Here is a 25,493-nt window from a genome sequence, read left to right as displayed (position 1 = left end):
AAATGCCCTTTGGATTTCTCTTGGTTAGCGAAAGCAGGTACTATTGTAGGTCTTTTGTAAAAGTGAAGTGCGTAAAGCAAACTTTCGAAAAATGGGGGACACCTGGAATCCAGTTTACAAGCTTAGGTAACTAAAAGATTGTAAACATTTGTAAATTTAATATACCTGATTTTCTTAAGAATTTCTAATGCCAAACCAGCAAATTTTTCTTCAGTACTCTTTACAAATTTAATAAATTCATGCAAAATTATATGGCTTTCAATGTAAAAAGCATCAGTCTGTAATCAATTATACGTTTTAAATTGAAGTCGCAAGGTGACAGTGACAAATTCTCAAATATGCCAGATTCTCTTAAATCTTACAGAGGCTTGAAATAAAAAACACATCAGATTGTCCTGAGGCAAATGTATTTTCCCATACTTCTACATAATCATATAACTGTATATCTTTTGTGGTTGTAGGATGAAAAAGTTTGTATATTTTCCATCAGATTTCTCCTTGGGGAAAATATAAATGGCAAATAAATCATAATTAAAGAAATATAAGTAAAAGTAAAGTATCATTTTAAATATGTATGAGATCAGTTATACCCTAGAGAAACAGGCAGACTTACTATTAGGAGTGTGAATTATTATAAACCTTTTGGAGGAAAGTTTGGCAATTTGGCCCAAGTTTTAAATTATTTTTTTCTTTGAAAGAACAATTCCACATCTAAGAGTTAATCCTACAAAGGTACCTCCTTTCTGATCAATGATGTATGTATAAAGATGCTTACACAGCATTGTTTGTAATAATGAAAAATTGGAAGCAACCTAAAAGCCCACTAAGAGTACACTGGTTAAATAAATGAAGCACATTATATAGTAGCAGTATTGAACGAGCTCCATGATTCAGCGCCTAGAATGGATTCTGGCACATAGTGGACTCTCAATAAATATGGATGAATGAATTGATAAAGAGTCAAAAGTAACTTGCTGTAGTGTTTGTTTTGTTCATTTATTCATTCATTCACTACTTTGTTCATTCAGCTTCTGAGTTCCCTGGCAGTCCAAGCGTGATTAAGACTCCACGCTTGCAATGCAGGGGATGTGGGTTCGATCCCTGGTTGGGCAACTAAGATCCCACATGCCGTGCAGCCAAAAAATTTAAATTAAAAAAAAAAAAGTACATTCATTCAGCTTCATATTCTTTGGGAATGTGATGGTGAGCACAAACAGACCCAGGTACATCCACATCCCACCCCCCCAAAAAAACACAGTCTTTTAGAAGAGATACTCATTAATTTTTACAAATTTCAAATAAGGGTAAAACTTAATGTGAGTTATGCAGAATAAGGACACAGTGTTATCAAGTTCTATGCTTGGATGATTTGACCTAGTCTAGGAGATCTAAAGTGAATGAATGTATTTGTGAATTATATACAAATGTTAGTAAATGCATTGAAAAAGTTTTGGTTGAATCTATGCCAATTCCAGCAAGGGTTATGGTTTGTAATGGGATTAGGTATGACTTAGATTCTACATAAGCCATCTCCGTATTATTTGGAATTTTTCTCATAATAAGCATGTATTGCTTTTGTAATCAAAGCTATAAATGTATATGTATCTTAAATCCAAACGAATAGCTTTCACACCGTGTTGGTGATTCTCAGTGTGTTGAGGGAAGAAGGTGAATTTACATTTTTGCTTAAGAGGAAAGAATAAAGTGGTAGAGCTAGAGTTGCTGTGGTGGGCAGAATTCTCAGATGGCCCCCAAGATTCCGGCCCCTAGTGCACATACCTCCCAGTTATCCAATCAGAAACTAATTTAGGCACTGCTGTCAAAGGATTTTTCAGATGTAATTAAAGTGTGTAATCAGTTGACTTTATTTTTTTTTCTAATTGAATCTGTAGTTTTTTTGTTTATTTGTTTTGGTTTTTGGCCACGCTGCACAGCTTGTGGGATCTTAATTCCCCGACCAGGGATCGAACCCAGGACCCCAGCATTGGAAGCTCAGAGTCCTAACCACTGGACTACCAGGGAATTCCCTCAATTGACTTTAAATTAAGAAGATTATTGTAGGTGGGCCTGACCTAATCAGGGAGATTCAAGCAGAAGAGACTACTGTTGCTTTGAAGTAGCAAATATCCAAGAGTGAGCTGCCTGGACCTGAGGGCGGCCAGCCGCTTGGTGCTGAGAACAGTCCCCATAACAACCCAAAAGAAAATGGGAACTTCAGAGCTACATCCACAAGAAACTGAGTCCTACCAACAATCAGTGAACTTGGAAGAGGACCCCAGCCGTCAGATGAGATCACAGCCATGGCCAACACATTGATTTCAGCCTGATGAGACCCTGACCCATACCCAGACTCCTGACCCTTGGGAACTGTGAGATAATAAATTTGTGTTAAGTTGCTAAGTTTGTGGTAATTTGTTACACAGCACTAGAAACCTATTCTAGCTAGTATTGGGAATCAAAATTGCTTAAAACCTGCATCCTGACATACTAGTCCCCAATCTGATACCTAGGAATTGAAAAAAAAGTTGAGAATTGCTCTACCACCTGATAAGGAACTAGGTAATGGAATAAAACTTGCCTCCAATACAAATGCATCAACCCCATCTCACCCAGAAACTTTGTTTTCCCTCATCACTGCAAAGCAACTATGCAATTGCCTTTGAAACATTGACCTTTCTGGAAATATTTTTACCATTCTTTCCCTTAGGGGTGTAACCAATATAGTCATGGGCATTTTCTGTCTCTCTCTCAGCAATAGTTGTTGTTACGCTGTAGAACTTATGTGGAATATTCTTTGCATTAAGCTCCCCAGCAGGTTGACAGTGATCGGTCTTGAAACCTGGCAATTGTTCTCCAACTCACTGCATGTTAAAATCAGCTGGAGGACTTAAAATATTGATTCCCAGCCTCTTGCCCCAGACCTATTGAATCAAAATTTCTGGGGTCAGGCCAAGACATTAGCATTTTCAAAAATCTCCAGGGTGATTATAACGTACAGCCAAGATGGAAACTTACTGGAGCTTACAGTAGAACCTCTCCAATTTTAATTGCATGCAGGTTACCTGGGGGTCTCGTTAAAATGCAGATTCAGATTCAGCAGATCTGGTGTGGGGCTTGAGATGTTGCATTTCTAACTCCCCAGGGATGCCGATGCTGCTGGTCCGTGGACAATGCTTCGACTAGCAAGGTTTATGGGATTGCTTTTCCAGCCGTATACCCCAATCTGGCAGCCTTAACTTCACGCCCATCCCCATGTCTGCCTGAGATGGCTCATCTTGCCTCTGTCTCTTTTATTCTGCCCCCCTATACGTAACGTTCTCCCCTTCTTTTTCTCCCCTCTCCTTCCTGTATGCTATTGGTGTCTTCCCTTAGCCACCCTCCTCATTTTCTTGCTCTTTTTATCCCTTGTAGTTATCATAATTTGGTGGGCAAGATCTAAATCTACCTTCTTGGGAAGAGTCTCAAAAAAAGCCTGGAGTCTTTCATGCAAGAGAAGAATCATCTCTTACCCATTTTATTTATTTATTTATTTATTTTATTTATTTTTTTTTTTTGCGGTCGCGAGCCTCTCACTGTTGTGGCCTCTCGCGTGGCGGAGCACAGGCTCCGGACGCGCAGGCTCAGTGGCCATGGCTCAAGGACCCAGGCGCTCTGCGGCATGTGGGATCTTCCCGGTCCGGGGCACGAACCCGTGTCCCCTGCATCGGCAGGCGGACTCTCAACCACGGAGCCACCGGGGAAGCCCATTACCCATTTTAAATAAACACCCTGTAATGGCCAATTGTTTTTTCATTTTTGAAAACCACCAACCAAAATAAAATTTAAGGATATTTTATTCAGAGGAAAGGGAATTATCCACAAGCTGTAATGAAGTATGGAATTGAGGGTTTTTTTCCCCCCCACTCCCTTCAGAGTATGAAGCTGAGCTGCCTCCCTTTCCAGAAGGATATAAAGTCAAACAAGAAGCTGTGGTTACTGTGAGTATCACCCGGCCCCAACCTAACTGAAAGGTTCTTACACGAAAACAGCACTGATGGCTGGTGAGCATCAGACAGTGTCATGAATCAGGGAGGGGGAAAGGAAAGGCACTGGAATCAGAACCAGAACCAGGGCCAGTCATACGTCTGCTGCTAATGATGTGACTTAAAGGGCATCACACAACCACTTTGAGCCTCAGTTTCTGCATCTGTTAAATGGAGCAGATAATCCTTGACTAACTCACAGGGCCTTTGTAGGGCTCAAATGAGATCCTAGATGAGGAAGGCCTTTGCAGTGGATTCAACATCATGTCCACGTTGGGGACAGTTTTGCAGATGGAGCAGATTTCTTTTTGCATAGCTGGATGGGCTAAGACTGTACTAAGGAAGGAGAAAGGGCCAAGGACAAGGCAGCCAGGAAGGGAGGCCCTAAGGCAGTATGCTTGGAGTAAAATAGGGACTTAATGGAGTTTAAAATAAAAAGATAAGGCTCTGAGAAATGAAAGGACTTGAGCAGGGTCACAGGGATGGGACAAAAACCTAAGTCACTAGACTTCAGTATGTCACTGCAGCTGCCCCCATTAGAGATTCTGTGTCTAAGAACTTCCTTGGCCTGTGATTGTTCCTTTTTCATAGCATCCTGTTCTTGCTTTATGAATGCAATGCTTTCTCAAATTTCTCTGCAGATACTAATTACAGTTCTCTCCCCTGAATTATTTTTGCTTCTTCAGGGTCAGTTGTTCGTTATAGATCTTGATCTTTGTCTTTTATGCTGTTGATGTTCTTCATCTATGTAGAAAGTTTTGATTATTTATTCAAAATTTTAAATGCAAGCCTGAGTGGATATTTCTACATAGTTGGTATAGTTTTCTTCTACTGTCATACATGTTGGTTTGTTTTCTGGATGGGTCTCTTCCATGAATAGAAACACTGACTGGGAGCTCATGGGGAGTGATTGTCCTCTGGAGGACTTTTCTTCAGGGTCAGCAGACAGGAACTCCCTATTTTGGGACTGGGCTGGGAGCCTCCAAATCAATGTTGAGGGTTTTTTTTTTTTTTTCTCTTGACCGCCAAAATGGCACCCTGAGTAGTTCTACTCCTTCGCAGGCTGTTTGTTTAATTTGTTTACAGAAGATTCATTGGAAAGGAGGGAGAGCAGGATAGAAAAGGCTGCTGTGAATGCCAGAGGGGGCAGAAGCAGGAGGAGGGAGGATGGGGCAGCAGGCCAAGGGGTCTCCAGCCAGATTTGCACTTAACCCCTCCTGTATGTTGTTTCCTTTCTCATTCCCACACTCTGAGGAACTGAACCTCTGAAGCCCTTTGGAATTCTGGTGGGAACGTGGACTCTCGTCTTCTGGGGGCAGTTTCCTCCTGTGGATTCTGACCTGCCACTCCTCCTCTCATCTGACAACTGGCTTTATTCTGTTTCTTTTGTAAATTTATTTATTTATTTATTTTTGGCTGCATTGGGTCTTCGTTGCTGCGCCCAGGCTTTCTCTAGCTGCGGCGAGTGGGATCTACTCTTTGCTGTGGTGTGCGGGCTTCTCATTGCGGTGGCTTCTCTTGTTGCAGAGAATGGGCTCTAGGCATGCGGGCCTCAGTAGTTGTGGCACGTGGGCTCAGTAGTTGTGGCTGGCGGGCTCTAGAGCACAGGCTCAGTAGTTGTGGCGCACGCTTAGTTGATCCGCGGCATGTGGGATCTTCCTGGACCAGGGCTCGAACCCATGTCCCCTGCATTGGCAGGCGGATTCTTAACCACTGTGCCACCAGGGAAGCCCTATTCTGTTTCTTTTGGAAATGTCTGGAGATCTCTCATCCATTGACAGCCCTCCCAAGTCTTTGTTATGGGTTTATTTCTTGCTTGTCCTTTATAGGTGTCTTGGGAGAGAAGAGAGAGAAAGATTTGTGCTCAGTACGCCCCCTTGAACCTAAATTCTGACACAGACTTTTATTTTTGTTATATTATAAAAGAAAGTGCAATGATTTAAACTACATGAATTGATTTCCCTCCCCACCACCACCCTAGGCGTCGCCATCAGAGGAAAGGGTTTTCTACGGCTTCAACACAGAACACCTTTACCCAGCTGCTCCTTTAGCCGTGGTCCCACAAGTATCCTGTCCTCAAGCTAAACGGGAAACAATCGACCCAGAAACATGTACGTAAGGAAGTGCGATCTCAGCTCTATAGTTCAGGACTTGTGACATTGCAAAACCATGGGGTGGGGACAGGGTGGACAGATAGACCTCAGGGAGACCACGTAATAAGAAAGAATGTGTTCTTGTTTAATTTTTATTTTTAAGAGAAGTAGCCTTTATTCCACTGATGTATCTTTTTTTTCTTGAATTTTTGAGTTTTATTTAATTTATTTTTTTATACAGCAGGTTCCTATTAGTTATCTATTTTATACATATTAGTGTATATATGTCAATTCCAATCTCCCACTTCATCCCACCCGCCCTCCCGCTTTCCCCCCTTGGGGTCCACTGATGCATCTTTAAGGTTGAAAAGGAAGAAAGATGATCAATAACAAGCATACTAAAGACACAGACCTACTTGAGAATGGACTTGAGGATATGGGGAGGGGGAAGGGTAAGCTGTGACAAAGCGAGAGAGAGGCATGGACATATATACACTACCAAACATAAGGTAGCTAGCTAGTGGGAAGCAGCCGCATAGCACAGGGAGATCAGCTCGGTGCTTTGTGACTGCCTGGAGGGGTGGGATAGGGAGGGTGGGAGGGAGGGAGACGCAAGAGGGAAGGGATATGGGAACAGATGTATATGTATAACTGATTCACTTTGTTATAAAGCAGAAACTAATACACCATTGTGAAGCAATTATACTCCAATAAAGTTGTAAAAAAAAAAAGCAAGCATACTTAAGTTCTACATTACATACAGAGGGGGAAAATGTAAAGAGTAAAAGAAAATATCATGCTGTCTTGCTTTGTGTGTGGAAGCCAGAGATGCAAGCATCCTCGTCTTCCTCCCTGAGTCCCTGTTCCTCGCCCTCCCTGGTTCCAGGCCCACTCCCGCTGGCTTGTTCTGTTCCCTCCACTAGTGGGCTTTGGGCTTTGGTAACCACTATTACTGTGCCCTTAGGTCCTTGTACCCCAGCCCCGTTCCCCTCTGACCTCAGTTCCTACCACACTCCCCTTACGTATTTCCCTCCAGCTACACCGGCCTCCTGGCTGTGCCTGGGGCCAGGCCCCATCTACAGGCCCACCAGACTACAGAGGCTCAGAGGGATATTTTAAGTTTCGCCAGTAATCAGCCCAACTCAGCAGTCTAGAGTAAAATATAACATTTATGGTCATGTTGTTTAATGGAGAATACCTTTTTTTGTTCGGAAGCAAACGTTTCTCCCAGATTAACTTGAGCCATTTTGGATTTTTGGTGGGAATTTTTTGCTTGTTTTAGGTTCCCCCAAAGAATATTTGGAAACATTCATCTTTCCAGTTCTGCTTCCTGGAATGGCTAGCCTGCTTCACCAAGCAAAGAAAGAAAAATGTTTTGAGGTCAGTTGTTTTGTTTCTTTATTTCTAAATGCTCAATAATTCATTTTTATCAGGTGGTATAGCTCATTATCTTAGTACCATCAAGTGGCTGTTTTCAAAACGATCCCTTTGGGAGGGTAAGCCTTGTTTCAGTCACTTCTCCAACTCCGGCCAGGACATCTAGTTGTGCACACACACGCACTGCCATCTGTCTGGCCGCCTGGCTCTGGGGAGGTTTTCTGCCTCGCTTGGCCTCCCTGCCTGCTCTTCTCCTGGGCACTTGGCATCTGCCAGGTTCCTTAGGTCTTCCTGCTCCCGTTATGACATGCACAGATTATAGCTCTCCTTCCCTCTTATCCAGCTCTGGATTGACCTTCCCACCTCGGGCCTCTCCCTACTCCACTTCATGCCAAATGCCACGAATGTACTTGCTTTAGGAGAGGCCTGGCCCATGGTGAGTGCTCGGTGACTGGTCATTATCATACTGCAGCTAGTTATCTGTATGAATCGAGTTCCAGTCCTGGCACACCGCCATGTAAATACCCCAGAGGCTCCCTCTTTTCTGCAGTTAGCAGTATACGTCCAGTGTGTGTCTTCCCTGCACAGTACTAGAATTTTGGATGACCTATACGCAGAGAGTGAAATAGCAACAACATTTCACGTTGACCAAGTGCTTGCTCTGCTGGGTACTTTGCTTAGGGCTTTATCATCATTCCCAACAGTCCTGTGAGGTTCCTCTTGATTCATATCGTCTGCATTTTGCAGATGAGAAAACAGACGAAGGGATAGATTCAGAAAGGTGATCAAGGGTGAATGGCAGAGCTAGGATTCAAATCCAAATTAAATGATTCAAAATGATACATATATATATTTTTAAATTATTTATTTATTTATGGCTGTGTTGGGGCTTCGTTTCTGTGCGAGGGCTTTCTCCAGTTGTGGCAAGTGGGGGCCACTCTTCATCGTGGTGCGCGGGCCTCTCACTACTGCGGCCTCTCTTGTTGCGGAGCACAGGCTCCAGACGTGCAGGCTTAGTAGTTGTGGCTCACGGGCCTAGTTGCTCCGCGGCATGTGGGATCTTCCCAGACCAGGGCTCGAACCTGTGTCCCCTGCATTGGCAGGCAGATTCTCAACCACTGTGCCACCAGGGAAACCCTCACAATGATATTTTGAAAAGTTGGCTGTAACTACAGTGCAAACCCCAATTTGTTTGACCCATGTCTTTAAAGCATGCACAGATAATGGTGTCACCTGCTTGGTTGCCCTTCAACACAGGATCTCTCTGTGAGAATAGGATACTGTCCTGATGCTTTTATACACCGAAGAGACAACGTTTTCACGTGCTCTAGCAAACACTTAACTTTCCTTTAGCGCTGCCTTGACATTATACTGACCCTCCTGTCTCTTAGTCACCCCACTTTATACCCCCTAATTCACTGCCACTGATCTATTCAGCATAACATTCCTTCTGACAGGCCTCACCGTGACAGTTGTGTCTTTAGTAAAAGCAGAAACGAATTATGAGACGTTGATCTGAAAGCCGGCAGCACGCTTGTGAAGGAGGTGTTTAGGATACACTGCTGGGCCACGGTACACTGTTTGAGAACCGTGGATCCACATAAGGAATCCAAGACCCCTCAGCCTGGCTTTCACGGCCCTCTGCAGTCTTTTCCCTCCTTCCTTAGAAGGACATCTCTCTCTGTTCTCCTTCCTGGGTGATAGCCTCCAGCAGGTAGAATCACTTGGAGGTCCCTATACCTGCCCCACACTTCACAGCTTCTGTGCATATGTTCCTTCATTTTTTTTTTTTTTAAGAAAAAAATCCTTGACTTCTTCTTCTCTGCATATTTAAGTTCTATTTGTTGTTTTCAAACTCAGCTCTGTGGCTTCTCTTTCAGGCCTACTATTCCCAAACTGGAAGCAGTTGAACCCAGCCCTCAGATTTCAGAGTATTTCATCTATTCCTCTTCTAGTGGAAAATTAAGACATCCTTAATTAAGACATTCTTGACCCACAAATACACTTCGTTTTATACATGTCTGTCTCCCCCAGTATTTTAAGTTCCTTGAGGACATATTCTCTGATTTATTTTTGTATCTCTATTCAGTGCCTAGTATATCCTACCTAGTACCTAGCCCCTGGTGAATACATAGTTGGCCCTCAATAAATGAGTGCACTGTTGGATGTCAGGGGAGCACCTCTACTACTATGTCCTTGACCAAAACCCAGCTTTCTCCTATCTGGGAAGGCTGTTCTCTTGGGCTCATCCCTGGAGGGACGCCATGAAGTGGGGTGAGAGAAGAAGACATCCATATATTTCGTGAGTTAGTCAATGTAAGAGAGCAGTGGGTGGCAAATTCCACTGCCTAACCCTCCTTATATATTAATTATGCAATTAACTAGTAAATTGGGCTTTGGTTTATGGCATATTGATTAAGAACACATCTCTGGAGTCAGGGTTTCCTGGTTTTGACATCTCCCTCCACCCCAGCTGGCTGTACAGCCTTGGGCAAGTTATCTCATCTTTCTGAGCCACCATCTTTTCCTTATGTGTAAAATGAAGATGATCATAGCACCTGCTCATGGTGTTACTGAACCAGGGTCATTTGCCTGATGCACAGCAAGCCAAATACTGAGACACTGAGGTTTGCAGCAGAGAAAGGGTTTATTCACCAGGCAGCCAAGTGAGGAGATGGGATAACAAGTCTCAGGTCCACGTTCCCGAAGGCAAGGGGCTTGGGATACTTATGGGTGAAGAGTATACCGTCAGAGGTCCAGGGGAAGGTGATTGGAGGCAGGAAAAGGGTGAGGTAATCACTGCTCTGCACAAGTGTATCTGAGTTACATGCTTCTTCCTTCTTGGGATGCATGTTCAGAAACTAGAGGTGCTAGCATGATCTGAGGGTGGAGTTTTGGGCCTTCTGACGTCACAAGGTCATTCACGGGACAACTGTGTAGGCCCAGTTTTAGGGTCGGTGGTCCCAACCAGTTTTAGCCTGCTTGAACTGGACAAGAGCTGACTCCAACTTTCTGAAAAACAGCTTAAGCCACCGTTACTATAGCAACCCATACGTCAGAGGTGTTATCTATAGGAGGCGGTTATGGAGTCTTGTGATGTATTATCTAGGCTACATGCAGCTTGGAGGGTATGCAATTTGCAAAAATAATTAAGGCATGCTTGATCAGCGAAAGCAGGTTATAAGCACAGGGGCTTTTAACAAGCAGTTCCCTTATCTGTTCAAGACAAGCTCAAGAGTTTCTGTTAGCCACCAGTTTCGGTTAACCCCATGGGGCACAGTTTCAATGTGATTATCATGCTGATGAAATGAGGTAGCCCATACAAAGTACTTAGGGCAGTCCCTGGAATGTAGGAAGAACTCAGTAAATGTTAACTTATTTCTTGTTGTTGTTGTTAACTTATTATTGATCATTAGTATTACTGGGCTGCAGGTTCTCCCCAGGTAGGGTGGGTTACACCCATTACCTGAGTGGGCTTGCTCTTGTTCCTTGGCTACCCAGAGGCCTTCTTCAGCACTTGGTCCCAGCTCCCCCCCAAACATCTGATTACACAAGGACTTCATGAAGAAGGTTTATTTTGCTGAGACTTTCATAGGGAGGTGGGAAGAGGGCTTTGTTGGCATCTGTCAAGCAATACTTCATTAATCCTCTCTAGAACCACGTCTGTCCTCTCCAGGCACCTCCTCCCACACAGCCTCTCCAGACCCCTTTTGGGTCCTGAACAATTCAGCTCTGGCTCTCAGCCTGCATAGCCCACTCAGCAAAGAAAAGTGCGGCATTCGGCTTACCCTTCCTTCCTCAAAATGCAATTCAACTGCTATTCATAGCTTTTGATGGGTGGGAGTGGTGATAGGGGGCTTCACACCTCTCACCCCAACAAAGACAGAATTGCAAGGTTTTCTTCATATTGCTCTGGCAGAAATTCTTAGTTTTGAGACACAGGCCTGGTGAATTCAAATCTGGGAAACCTTAATCCTGCTATATTCTCCTGACATTCTGGTACAGACCAGTTGTCCTGATTGAGCCAGAAAAAACCACAATGATCAGATCCCTATTTTCATTAACATGAGAAGCTGCTCTGCTAAAGGGGACTATAAACAGAAAAAGCTGGTAAAATGAATGCCAGCAGTTTAGGTACTGACTGTCCATCCAGGTGATGGTGGTCCCCTCACTTGTGGTTTGACTGCTGCTATCATAATAGTGATCGTATTAATGGTCAGAGAAGCTATCTCACTGGTTAGTTGTCTACTGTGTGTCATCACTGGTCAAATTGCTTTATACGCATCATCACATTTCACCCTTACAATCAACCTCTAAGCCAGATCCCCTTTTCCATCAACCGCTTTGTACAGAGGAGGTCCCTGGAACTCAGAGAAGTTGAGCATTACCTAAGATCACCCAGCTAGTGAGCAATGGAGCAGGTCTTCAACCAAGGTCCGGATGCTCCGAGAGCCTGTGCTTTCATCCCTCTCAAAAAATGGGGCTTGGAGGCTGTCCTCTAAATAGCTCCAGGAAATACAAATTTTTTTCATTTGTAGTTCTTTTCTGGAGAACAAATTGCTACTTGCCTTAAGTTATAAAATCTAAACTGCTTCTATCCTTGTGTATTTTTCATTTGCTTATTTGGCTTCCCCTGACGACTTAATTCTTATCCCCCATTCGTAACTGAGCTTCCCCTCCTCTGTGTGGTGTTAAACAGGGCAAGGTGTGGCCAGATGGAATGGTAGTGAGGCTGGGGGCCAGAGAGCAGAACCCTTGGCCTGACCCTGTATGTGTCAGATGACCTTGCCTCTCTGGCTTCAGGTCCTGCTGCTAAATGAGAGAGACCAGACAATCCTGCAAGTCATATTTCAAGGATCTTTCTTTTTAATCCTGCTGTTGGCCAAAGTATATTCAGTGTACCCTGCCTTTTATTAGCTTGATCAAAGGATGGAATGCAGTGATTAAACAATGAAATGAGCACAATAGAATAACCTTTGTTTGGATATGTGTGAGAATATCTGCAAACAGATTAAGTCACCCAAGTTCAGTTCCTTTCAACAAACATTTATTAAGCCCTACTATGTGCTGATCATGGGGCAGGCCCTGGGGACCCAGAGATGACAAGTCTGGCCCTGTCCTCAAGGAAACCACAGATGATAGCAAAGCCCTCGGTAGCTCAAGGATAAAGGTAGCTTTTATTTTCTTCCCCTTTGTATCTGTTCTCTTTTGCTCCTCCAAAAGAAGAATGATTATGGAGAAACAGCGAGCGTGGATCTGGTGCTAGACATTCACTCTAGACCTTAAGGCAGTTATATGCACTTGTGCAGCGTTTATTCTAATTTATTCAACTGTTATTCTTCTAATTTATACAAAAATCAGCTAAAAGGACAGTAATTAAGATTTTACATTGAGGGTTGCATGTCTAATTTTTGCCCATAAATAATTTTGTAACGAGGGGGCTAGAAACAGTTTCCAGTCTCCAGGCAATGATAAAACGCTTTTAAAGAATCAGAGAAATTTCTATTTGTATTAGAGAGTAATGAGGCATCCTTGTGCCAACTCATACTTCATCTTTGACATCCCACGGATGAGCTGCCACTGGGACTAAATGAAAACAGATGAAACTTCAAATGCTGCAGGTGCTTAAATGGAGCATTAGACTTTCAATGCTATAATGAATGATCAAAGGATGTAAAAAAAGTGCATTCTTAAAACTGATAACTTGCAAGAATGGATAAACTTTACAGGCAGCTAGACACCCTGGAGTCCTGTGTGACCACTTCCTTGCAGTGTGACCGTATGTAATCTGTGAGTAATCCTCTACTATTAAAGGGATGACAGAGGTGCTCTCGTTACCAGGAGGATGACTCACTGAAGGGTGCTCACAAGCACCATCGAATGTTACCTTCCTGCCCCGCTGTCTCTTCAGTCTTTACCTGGAAGTTCAGTATGTGAATGCTTCAAATAGGCAAGATGGGTGAATTATCATTACTTCTTTCATTCCCTGATTCAGGATTTTAGGATTTCTTAATTAAATTTGATTCCTTCCCCACCGCCCCACCGCCCCCGACATCACGTAGTCTTTTGTGGGTTACTTTTGCTGGCTTAAAAATTACATTATTGCCATCTCAACATTTGTCAGACCCAAGTGGAGCTCCTCTTATCCAGATCTGCACAACAGATTTGCATTTTCTTGATTCAGCTCTTCCTCACATCCTGTCATCGGGAATAGATGCTTAAACTGAATGATAACCAGCCTCCAGCCAAAATTACATAACGGGAGCATTCTTATCTGTCACCCACAATTGAATCTGCATCCAAATGGCTCTTGAACAGCAGCATAATTCATTGTTAATTAGGGCCATTCAAATTATATCTTGAAACAGCATTTATATTAGGTCACTTAAGAATAATTGCTGATTTGTATTTTGCCCTTAAAATGCTGACTTCTAGTTATTTTTTTCGTGCTTTCCTCATTTTCTGTTTTGTCCTGTGATATTGTTCCAGCAATACGTGGAACATAGTAGGGACCCACTAATAGTTGTGGGATGAATAAATGAATATGATTCTGCAAAAGTCAGAGCCTACTTTTAAGATCATAATTAAGTTACAGGAGCACATAGCTGTTACATGTAAGAGGTCATTTACTAACTGTACCTGCACTGTCTGGATTTATTACTTCCGGAGGTAGGTAGACCATGGGGAAGCTGTCCAGATCTGTCGGGTCCCCTGGAGCTAGAGCTGAGGAAGGAACAAATCGTCTAAAATTGAAGGAGCCTCACAGCCAGTGGAGAGCCAGAGAGTTGAAAAAGAGGCTGGAATTCAAGAATAGTAGTTTCTAGCACATTTAGAGCCCGTACTTTGTGCCAGACACTGTTCTAAGCACTTTAGCTGCAGAAACTCATTTAACGCTCCCAACAGTCCTCTGACGTGGGTGCTATTCTTGCTGTCTTACAGATGAAGGCCGTGCGGCACCAGGGTTAATCAACAAGCCAAGTACACAACTAGTGAATGGCAGAGCCAAGAGTCAAACGAGCAGCCTGTTTCCTGAGTCTAGGCATTTGACCACTGGACCATGCTGACGGCAGGTCTAATGGCTTTCAAAAGCAGAGGCTAGATTTGGATAGGAAAGATGATCTGGGGACTTCCTTGGTGGTCCAGTGGCAAAAACTCCGTGCTCTCAATGCAGGGGGCCCAGGTTTGATCCCTGGTCAGGGAACAAGATCCTGCATGATGCAACTAAAGATTCCACATGCCACAACTAAGACCTGGCGCAGCCAAATGAATAAAAAACAAACAAACAAACAAAAAAAAACAAATGATCTGGAGGCTCTAGAGAAGAGGACTAAGGTGCTAGGCAGGCCTGGGGCAGACACCTTGTGGGGCAGAGCCTTTCATTAGATTGTCCTGTGAGCACCAGGACACCTCAAGGAAAACCAGAGAGAGAGGCGACACCTAATGACTAGGCCATAAAGCATTTGGTCAATACTTACACGCCTGGGGTGTGTGTGTGTGTGTGTGTGTGTGTGTGTGTGTGTGTGTGTCTGTCTGTCTGTCTGTCTACGTGAATGAGGAGGTCTATGGTACATGGTCCAGTGGTTCAGAACCTGGCCTATGGAATCAGACAGACTCTGCCTGGGAGAGAGTGTACAAGCTTGATGATTTTGATTTAGATTCATAATAACCCGATTTTTTATATATGCCATTTTAGATATTATGAATTAGACTGATGAATTTCATAACCAAGTAGTTTGCTTGTCATTAGATATTTAAATCTTTCAAATGCTCAGAATAAAATTCAGATTATTTAATAGCCAGATATTTCTCTATTCCTTAATTTTTAGAGAATATAATTGGAGGACTAAACCATAAATATATGATTTCCATGAGTTATGTCAGCCTTAGAAGTAAATGAAGACCCTGCTCATTTCATGATATGAATTCAGCAAGTGAAATAGATTTCTTTAATCATTTCCCAGATGGTTGTTTTCAACTATGTGTAAAAAGGTCATAGAGAAAATTTAAGTGGCATCTGTAGGGCATTACACTGACCACCTATAAATAAAGTCGATTAGCCTCTTAGTTTTGCTGTGAAATTAGCTGGGTGCTAGCAGTGGTTTATATGTTGTTAAACAACTATACTCTGTGAAAGGTAGTGACTGGAAATGGTTAGTTTGTACAAATAGCTGGTAGAAGCTTACCTGTGGGCCGATAATAGATATCATACAGGCATTTCCCGAATGTAGATAATAGTATCCAAATTGTTAGCCAGTAAATGAAAAATCACATGTAAGCTGGGGGAGAGATGACACTTTTGGAGCCTTTGCTCTCCTATATTATATTTCAGTATTTCAGTAGTATTTGAAAATTTTAAAATAATAATGAATTATTTTTGTAATCAGAAAAAATAGAAGTTATAAATAAATAGCAATTTCCAACCCATCTATTTGAGCTTGCTGCCCTGTCTAGGTGATTTTCTTTGTCTCCTTCATGGTCACTGGCACACTGTGTAAACCACCTCATCTTCAACTTTTTACCATTCATTCTCTTTAATGTGTGACCCTCTGGCACCAAAAATGCTCTGGTTCAACTCCTTTCAAGTTTCCTAATGACCCAGTACCGCCAAATTCAGTGGCCTCTTCCAGGGACAAAGCAGAAAGGTGGCCAACAGAGCAGGAGCAGAGTGAGCGAAGGAGACGGGAGGTGAGGCCAGCAGAGTTGCTCTGCGGCAGCTGTACCATGTAGGCCAGCAAAGAGTGTGGGTTTTATTTTAAGAGCAAGGGGAAATCATCAGAGCGATGGCTCTCAACCTTGTTGGGCCCACTCTCCCCTTGTCATCATATATTATAGTGCCTTTCTTGAAATGAAAGGCTTAGTCATACTACCTATTTATCAGTTACCTGATTGATGTATTGTTGACAGTAAACTACCTGAAAACTTCATGGCTGAAAGAAACAATGATTTATTATTTCTTTCTGCCAGTGAGACTTGGTGGTTCTTCTGTCAGTCTCACTTCGACTCACCCATGTGGCTGCTTTCAGCTAGTGTCGAGGCTGCACTGGGAGGTCCAGGCTGCCCTCACTCACCTGTCTGGGGCCTCAGTGCTGGCTCTTGGCTCTTCAGCTCCTCTCTGCCTGGCTCTCATCCTCCAGCAGACCAGACCAGCTCCTTCACAGCCTGCTGTTTTCAGGGCAGCTTTCCAAAAGGCCGAAGGCAGAAGTGTAGGGCCGGTGCTCTGGAACTCCAGCATCACTTCCATTGCATTGCATTGCTCAAAACAGCTCACAAGGCCAGCAACTCAACAAAGCAACTCAGCAATGAGCAAGAAATGGACTCCATGTAGAAGAAGTAGCAGAGTCACACTGCTAAGGGGCATGGACCCAGGAGGCATGATCAATTAGGGGCCACTATCATCGTTATCTATCCATACAGTAATTTCAAATATATGTATATAGTGGCCATTTATATTATAGTGGGCTATAATATAAATGAGAAAGAAAATAAAAATCATTTGTAATATAGGTTACATGTATTTCCTTTTTCAAAGCTCAAATAAAACTACACTAGAAGATATCATGAGGTAGTCACTTGCTTGCACCTATGCATAGACTCACAATGAACACAACAGCTACAAAAGGCAGAGTCACATGTGTTATATCAGTCACTCAGATCATGTAAGTGATATTGTCCTTGGTGATACGATTTTCTGAAATGGTGAGAAACTCAGGTTCTGAATAAAACACGGTACAATTTTCTCTCAATATACATGATAGTTGCTTTTCTGGAAAAAATCAATGTATATTAAAACCATGCAGAGAGACTTTGTGTTTATATATTAAATGGAGCTAAGTTTTAGATTCGGATCATTGTAAACAGTTTTTTTTTTTTTGCGGTATGTGGGCCTCTCACTGTTGTGGCCTCTCCCGTTGTGGAGCACAGGCTCTAGACACGCAGGCTCAGCGGCCATGGCTCACGGGCCCAGCCGCTCTGCGGCATGTGGGATCTTCCCGAACCGGGGCACGAACCCTTGTCCCCTGCATCGACAGGCGGACTCTCAACCACTGCGCCACCAGGGAAGCCCTGTAAACAGTTTTTTACCTAATAAACATCCAGTGAGGTATTTGAAAATATTTAGGCTTCAGACAGGTTTTTCTTTTGTTTTGTTTTGTTTTGTTTTACACAGGACTCATAATCTCAGGGCATAGAATATCTCTGGTTCAGAAGTCTAAGTTGGGTCTGCAGGACTGTGTTCCTTCTGGAGGACCTAGGGGAGGATCTATCTATTTGCCTTTTTCCGTGTCTAGAGGCTGCACATTCCTAGGCTCATAACCCTCGTCTATCTTCAAAGCCAGCGATAGTATCACTCTGACCTCTGTTCCCATCATCACATCTTCTTGTCTGACTCTTACCCTCCTTCCTCCCTTATAAGAACTATTGTGATTACATTGGTCCCACCTGGATAAGCTTCCCATTTCATGATCCTTAATTTAATCACATCTGCAAAGTTCTTTTGCTGTGTAAGGTGACATTCACAGCTTTTGGGGATTAGGACCTGGACATCTTTGTGGGGTAATTATTCAACCTACTGCACCCAGCACATCAACACTGTTTATTTTAAGGGAAAAATATTCAAAGGGCTGCAGGACCAAGTAGATAATGAAACAGGCATGGAATAACAGTAAAGAGACACCAGGGAGTGGTTGGGACTTGTGGCCACCACAGAAGCTCACGCACTACAGGGGCAGCTGCTACGTTTCTCATTTCTTACTGATCATCACCATACAGAACATGGGCTCAGTGTGGCCATATCTCCTGAGTTTTCAATAGAAGCCCCCAATTCAGATTTTACCGTGAACTGTCCTGATTAATTTTTAAAATACTGTTGACAGTTAATTTTCTTTCTTTCTTTTTTTTAAAATTTATTTATTTTGGGCTTCCCTGATGGTGCAGTGATTAAGAATCCGACTGCCAATGCAGGGGACATACGTTCGAGCCCTGATCTGGGAAGATCCCATATGCTGCAGAGCAACTAAGCCCATGTGCCACAACTACTGAGCCTGCGCTCTAGAGCCCGCAAGCCACAACTACTGAGCCTGCGTGCCACAACTACTGAAGCCACGTGCCTAGAGCCCATGCTTGGCACACAGGCTCAGTAGTTGTGGCTCATGGGCTCTAGAGCACAGGCTCAGTAGTTGTGGCGCACGGGCTTAGTTGCTCTACAGCATGTGGGATCTTCCCGGACCAGGGCTCGAACCCGTGTCCCCTGCACTGGCAGGCGGATTCTTAACCACTATGCCTCCAGGGAAGCCCCACAGTTAATTTTCAAAACGATTAAACACAGCATGCCAAACAGCGCACATTTGTAAGCTAGATCTCACCAACGGGTGATCTCTGGTTTGTACTCTTAACTGCTCCTATGAGCTCCTGGTCTGCATTTCTTCACTGTTTGCTGACTGTCCACCCTGCCCATCAGGACATACTGACCCCCCCGCACCAGACCACATCCTTAGGAACATAACTACTACCATTTATGTGGTGTCTCCTTTATGCCACGTTCTGTGGTGCTCAACGTTTGTTTACAAGGTCTCACTGAGTTTCAAGATCAGCCTTGCGCTATAGGTGGTGTTCTTATCATTCTTTAAATGTGGAAACTGCAGACTAGAAAGAATGAACAACTTTACTTTCACACACAGGTTGCTGAGCTAGTTAGAGGCAGAGCCAGGATGCCAGCCTGTCCTTCTGACTCTAAGGCTCCGCCCTTAACCACTCCAGGAAATCAACTCTTGACCCAAATGATGGAGGCTGCAGTCCACCCCTGCCCCTGCAGGCTGTTTGCAGTGCCCTTGCTGGCCCCTGCTGGCTCCTGCCCTCCCACCCAGACTGGATTGCATTAGCTCAGTCTGGATCCAGACCCTGAGCCTGCCTCACCTGCCCTTTGGATCTGGAATCTGTTCTTGAGATCTCTTGCTTTTAAACTCCACTCCTTTAAAGGACTCTTGGCCTTTGCCCATTTTAAAAAAGAGGTAAGAATGGAATGATTATTATACAAGTAATACTTGCTTTGTGTAGAAAAATGAGAAACTACCAATAAGAAAAACAAAGTCAAACAACCAAAAACCCCACATCTGTCATAATTCTAGCCCTGTTAATGTTAAATATCTTGGTAGGCTTTTTTTTCGGTACGTGGGGCTCTCACTGTTGTGGCCTCTCCCATTGCGGAGCACAGGCTCCGGACGCACAGGCTCAGCAGCCATGGCTCACGGGCCCAGCCGCTCCGTGGCACGTGGCATCTTCCCGGACTGGGGCACGAACCCGTGTCCCCTGCATCGGCAGGCGGACTCCCAACCACCGCGCCACCAGGGAAGCCCCTTGGTAGGCTTTTTAAAATTCACATATACTCATACTTATATATTTAGTACATACTAATGTTTTTTGTTTGTTTGTTTGTTTTTTGCATTACGCGGGCCTCTCACTGTTGTGGCCTCTCCCGTTGCGGAGCACAGGCTCTGGACGTGCAGGCTCAGTGGCCATGGCTTACGGGCCCAGCCGCTCCGTGGCATGTGGGATCTTCCCAGACTGGGGCATGAACCTGTATCCCCTGCATTGGCAGGCGGACTCTCAACCACTGCACCACCAGGGAAGCCCCTAATGTATTTTTTTTAACATTATACTCACTGTTTGTAACTTGCACTTTCTACTTAGCAATATATCAGGAACATCTTTCCTTAATGCCACTTATAACAACTCTGTGGACTTTCATAGTGGGGCTGCACCTTGATGCATTGAACCTATTGCCTGTTGTTGGGCATATAATTTTCTGATTTCATGGTATGCTAAATGATACTTCATTGAAAATTATTGCTTATATTTCTTTATGCATTGGGGACTCTAGTTGTGAGCATCCTCCTCTGTCTTTGGTCTGCCTCAGATAGGAAACCTTTCCCCACCATGCTCGCTGGATTCAGCTGCTAAATCTTGTTGATATGTGTCTTCGGTAATAATTTTTGATTCATCCATTCAGCAAATATTTTTGGACTCTGATTATGTAAGGAAGTATAATGTGGTAGTTAAGAGCAAGGGTTGGGCTTCCCTGGTGGCGCAATGGTTTAGAATCCACCTGCCAGTGCAGGGGACACAGGTTCGAGCCCTCGTCTGGGAAGATCCCACATGCCGTGGAGCAACTAAGCCCGTGCACCACAACTAGTGAGCCTGCGTGCCACAACTACTGAAGCCCGTGTACCTAGAGCCCATGCTCTGCAACAAGAGAAGCCACTGCAATGAGAAGCCCGCACACCACAATGAAGAGTAGTCCCTGCTTGCCACAACAAAGAAAGCTTGCGTGCAGCGATGAAGACCCAACGCAGCCAAAAAAAAAAAAAAAAAAAAAGAGCAAGGGCTATTTTAATATTATTTGATCGTTTATGCATGGGTATTATTTGATAAAATTTTTAAAAAATTTTAAGAGAAGGTATTAGAGTAGATAAAGCTGGGTTGGAATCTCAGTTGGGCTACTTACTTGAATAACCTCCTATCACCGAGTCTCAGTTTTTCATGCGTGAAAGAGGGACCATAATGTCTACCTCACCAGCTTGTTCTGAGCATCAGGCTAGATCATGAGGGTAATACCTGGCGCATAGCAAGTGCTCAATAAATAACTTGATACTGTTATGATTATTCTTAGGCCCTGTGGGAAGCACACGGAGAATAACAACAATGAATATCTCAGTGGCCCTGATCTCAGGCTCTCCATTTTCTATCTCCTATTGATCTCTGCCTTTTATTGACTTGACTCTTATCTATTAATCTGTTCTGCCTACTTGCAACATAGACAACAGGTTAGTATCCAGGCTGTAAGGAATTCCTATAAATCAATAAGAAAAAAGAGAACAACACAATAGAACTATGAAATAGAAAAGCAAAGGATAGGATCAGGAAGTTCACAAAAGGGGAGACCCAGAGAGCCAAGAGCAAATCAAAAGATGCTCAGTCTCGCTAATGTTGAAGGGAATAAAAATAAAACCACAGTGTTATCATGTCTCACAGATTAGCAAAAGTATAAATGTTTCACAATATAAGAAATGGATGAAGCTGTGGAAAAGACTAACTTTCATGTACCAGTACATAATTGGTACCACCCTTCTGGAGAAAAAGTTGGCAGAACTTTCTATTAAAATAGAAAATAAACATACTATTTGACTAGACATGTCTCTTCTAAGGTTGTACGCTGCTGCAAAAACTCTCAATAGTTGTACACAGAGAGCTCTGAAGAAGGACATTAAATGCAGTATTGTTTGAAATATAAAGAAATGGAAATGACTACAAGGTCCTTTGACAGGAGGATGTATAAATAAAACTTTTTTTTGAACAGCTTTATTGAAGTACAATTTACATACCATAAAATCCACTATTTATAAAAGTATCCATCATAGATGAATGGATAAACAAAATATGGTATATCCATACAATGTAATATTATTCAGCCTTAAATGGGAAGGAAATTCTGTCATATGTTACCACATGGATGGAACTTGAGGGCATTATGCGGAGTGAAATAAGCCAGTCACCAAAAAAGACAAATATTGTATGATTCTGCTTATATGAGACACCTAGAGTAGTCAAATTCATAGGGACAGAAAGTAGAATGCTGGTTTCTAGGGCCTGGGGGAGGGGGGATGGAAAGTTGTTTAATGGGTGTGGAATTTGTTTTGCAAGATGAAAAGAATTCTGGAGATTGGTTACACAACAATGTGAATGTACTTAACACAACTGAATTGCACACTAAAAAATGGTTAGGACGGTAAATTTTATGTTGTGTATATTTTGCCACACTTTTAAAAAATGATTTTTAAAAATCCACTCATTTTAAGTGGAGCAAATTTAGAGTTGTGCACCACAACCTAATTTTAGAACATTCCCATCATCACAAAATATCTCCAGTGATCGTTTGCTGTTACTTCTCATTCCTACTCCTGCCCCCAGGCAACCACTGATCTATTTTTTTCTCTCTATAGATTTACCTTTTCTGGACATTTCATGGGAATAGAATCACACACAGTATAGTCTTTTGCATCTGGTTTATTTCACTTAGTACAGTGTTTTTGATGTTCGTTTATGTTGTAGCAGGTAGCAGTACTTCATTTTTATTGCTGAATAATGTTTTCATTGCATGGACTTTGTTTTGGGGTTGCTTCAAGATTTTGGCTATTATGAATAAAGCTGCTGTGAACATTTGATTACAAATCTTTGTGAGCATATGTTTTCATTTCTCTTGGGTAGATATGTAAGAGTGGAGGAAACCAAGTTTTTAACCTGACCTTATTACATTTGATTGAACGTCATGACATTTAAATGGGTTCAGACAGCAGATCTCAATTTTTCATTTTGGAATCTAGCACCTAAATAGGAAATATGGCTCAAAGTTAAGGGCTGTTTCATAATGACCTATCGTTACCAAACAGTTACCATCTGTGTGATTAATCAATGGTGATTAATGGCAATCACTGATAGAGTACTGCCTAAATGCCAGGCGTTATTTCACATTGTGATCTCATTTAATCATCACAGTAACACTTTGAATGGGTGATTTGACTGTCTCATTTTGTTGCTGAGGAAACCTGAGGCTGAGAAGTTCACATGGCTCCTAAGAGGAAGAGCCTGGGTTTGAAGCAGGAGTCAGGCTTTGGAGCCTGGCACCCAGTTCTACTATGTCAATAAAGCTGCTAGTGCTGAAAAGACTTCCCTTTGCGACTCTTGGAATTGCTGTCAGATCCAGTTTGTAAACCGTGCAAGAAAATCTTATTATAGCTGTATAGTCATGCTTCTTTTCTTTCTTCTTTTTAACAAAAGCAACATTGATCACTTCATTCTCCAGACTTGGCTGGGAGTTGCTTTTGTTTCTAAAAATCAAAGTCATCCTCAAAAGACAAGGCTTTAAAAAGAAAGCCAACAGGCTCTGACTTGAGGATAACCCCATGGTTGTCCTACAAAATAAAGGCAGTGGCTGTGTGATAGGATTTTCCTGCTCTGCTCTAAAGCTTTGTCCTCTTGCTTTCAGGGGCATGGTTCTGTGCCAGGTGGCTATGGTAGCAGTCTTGACTGGCCACTTGATAGGGAGAATGTTACCATTTGGCCATAAGCTGCATTTCATTTTTTATACTCTGGCATCAGTTAACTTTTTGCTACATAACAAACTACCTCAAAAGCTAGCGTCTTAAAACAACAATTTATTTAGCTCACTGTTCTGCAAGTCAGCAATTTGGACTGGGCTCAGCTGGGAGGTTCTTCTGGCCTTGGCTGGGTTTGTTCATGTGTTTGTGGTCAGCTACCAGGTAGGCTGGGTGCTGGCTGGTCTAAGATGGCCTCAGTTGGGATGGATCATCCCTGTTCCACTTGGTCTCTCATCCTCCATCAGTTTAACCCTGGATTGCTCACATGACAGATGGACAGGGTTGCAAGAATTTGAGTAGAAGTCCTCAAGGCTCTTGAACCTGAGGCTTGGAACTGGTACAGTGTCACTTTTGCTGTATCACATTGGCCAAAGCAAGGCATGAGGCCAGCCCAGATTCAAGGAGTGAGAAATAGAGTCCATCTCTTGGTGGGAAGATATGTATACAGGGAGGGGTGGAGAATGGCCCTTTTTCGCAATTTACCTCTTAACACTGCATTAGAAATAAAATGGATTTGGCAGCAGGTGGCAGGTTTGACTTCTGGCTCTAGCCTAGTATCTTCAGGGAAGTTACTTGTCTACAACTTCCTCCTCTCATTTGTAAACCACAGACAGGATGACTGAGGATTACATGAGGTAATGTGTGAAGAAGCTAGCTCTGGAGTCCAACCAGGTTCAAATTCTTTTCCATTTATCTTTTTTTAAATTTTATTTTATTTTCTAATTTTTGGCTGTGTTGGGTCGTCTTTGTTGCACGCGGGCTTTCTCTAGTTGCAGTGAGCAGCAGTTACTCTTCGTTGCGGTGCACGGGCTTCTCATTGCAGTGGCTTCTCTTGTTGCGCAGCATGGGCTCTAGGCGCGCAGTCTCAGTAGCTGTGGCACACGGGCTTAGCTGCCACGCAGCATGTGGGATCTTCCCGGACCAGGGCTCAAACCCGTGTCCCCTGCATTGGCAGACGGATTCTTAACCACTGCGCCACCAGGGGAGCCCTCCATTTACTCTTAAATGACTTTGGGGGAAGGTATTTAGCCTTTCTGTGCCCCTATTTCCTAATCTGTAAAGTGGGAATAATCCTAAGAACCTAATAATATGTAGTTGTTGTGAGGATAAATGAGTTAAGTAAAATTTAAAAGAGTGGTGACACTTGGAAGGCATTCATTACATGTAACTGTTGTTGACACTATTAACATTATCTTGGAAAATAGCCAGTCTGTGAAAGGAATGTCATTCCCCCATGGCCCCTTCTGGGTGACCAACTGTTGCTTGAATGAATGGAAGGTGGTATCCTTCTTACTACTTTCTGGATATTACACATGGCCAAGGATGGACTTTCCTCATCCTTAAAATATTAGCGCCTTAAAGAAATGATATTTATTTGTAAAAATCTAAACATAACTCTCAGAAATTATGGTGAACTCAGAACCTGACAATGCAATATGAAGAGACCGCCAAGTGTTAAAGAGATGCTAGAATCACAGTTAGTGAGAAGGAAGGATGGAAGGAAAGAAGGAATGAAGGAAGGAAGGAAGGAAGGAAGGAAGGAAGACAGTCAGCAAGTATCCCAGATTTCTCTTGAGAATTTATGTCTAAAGGATAGAAGCCATTTTTTAAAACGAAGGAAAATAAGATTCAATTGATTGGTTTTTTACAAGAACATATCTTAAAATAAGTCATTGAACTTCTTGGTTGTATAGAGAGCTGCATTTCTCCTGCTACTTTTTAGGAAGAGAAACAAGTCATAAACTAGTCTTAGACATAAAGGATGTTTAAACTGTTAATCCCTTAGAATAAAGGGTTATCCAGAAAATAGAGAGAAGAGGTGAAACAGAGCTTTCTTGAAGTCAGACCTCTGT

At 43.0% G+C, this 25,493-nt stretch overlaps 1 protein-coding gene across 7 annotated transcripts in view; it reads left to right on the top strand.

Moving 5' to 3' along the window:
• Positions 1-25,493, top strand: part of IQCK (IQ motif containing K) — a 130,683-nt gene that overhangs the window by 7,021 nt on the left and 98,169 nt on the right. For 6 of the 7 annotated variants that reach the window (XR_014296125.1, XM_082645643.1, XM_082645642.1 and 3 more), the window contains exons 2-4: positions 3,913-3,977; positions 6,004-6,133; positions 7,398-7,495. Coding sequence is in view for 6 of the 7 variants with exons in the window: in XM_082645643.1 (XP_082501769.1) it covers positions 3,913-3,977; positions 6,004-6,133; positions 7,398-7,495 (293 nt within the window). In the remaining variant the exon portion in view is untranslated. The remainder of the gene's footprint in view (positions 1-3,912; positions 3,978-6,003; positions 6,134-7,397; positions 7,496-25,493) is intronic. The other variant, XM_082645644.1, reaches the window with a different exon arrangement.

Source organism: Mesoplodon mirus, assembly GCF_964341445.2.
Source record: "Mesoplodon mirus genome assembly, chromosome: 15".
Taxonomy (NCBI): domain Eukaryota; kingdom Metazoa; phylum Chordata; class Mammalia; order Artiodactyla; family Ziphiidae; genus Mesoplodon; species Mesoplodon mirus.
Note: the sequence above shows the minus strand (reverse complement) of the source record. Positions and strands in the feature narration are given on the sequence as shown.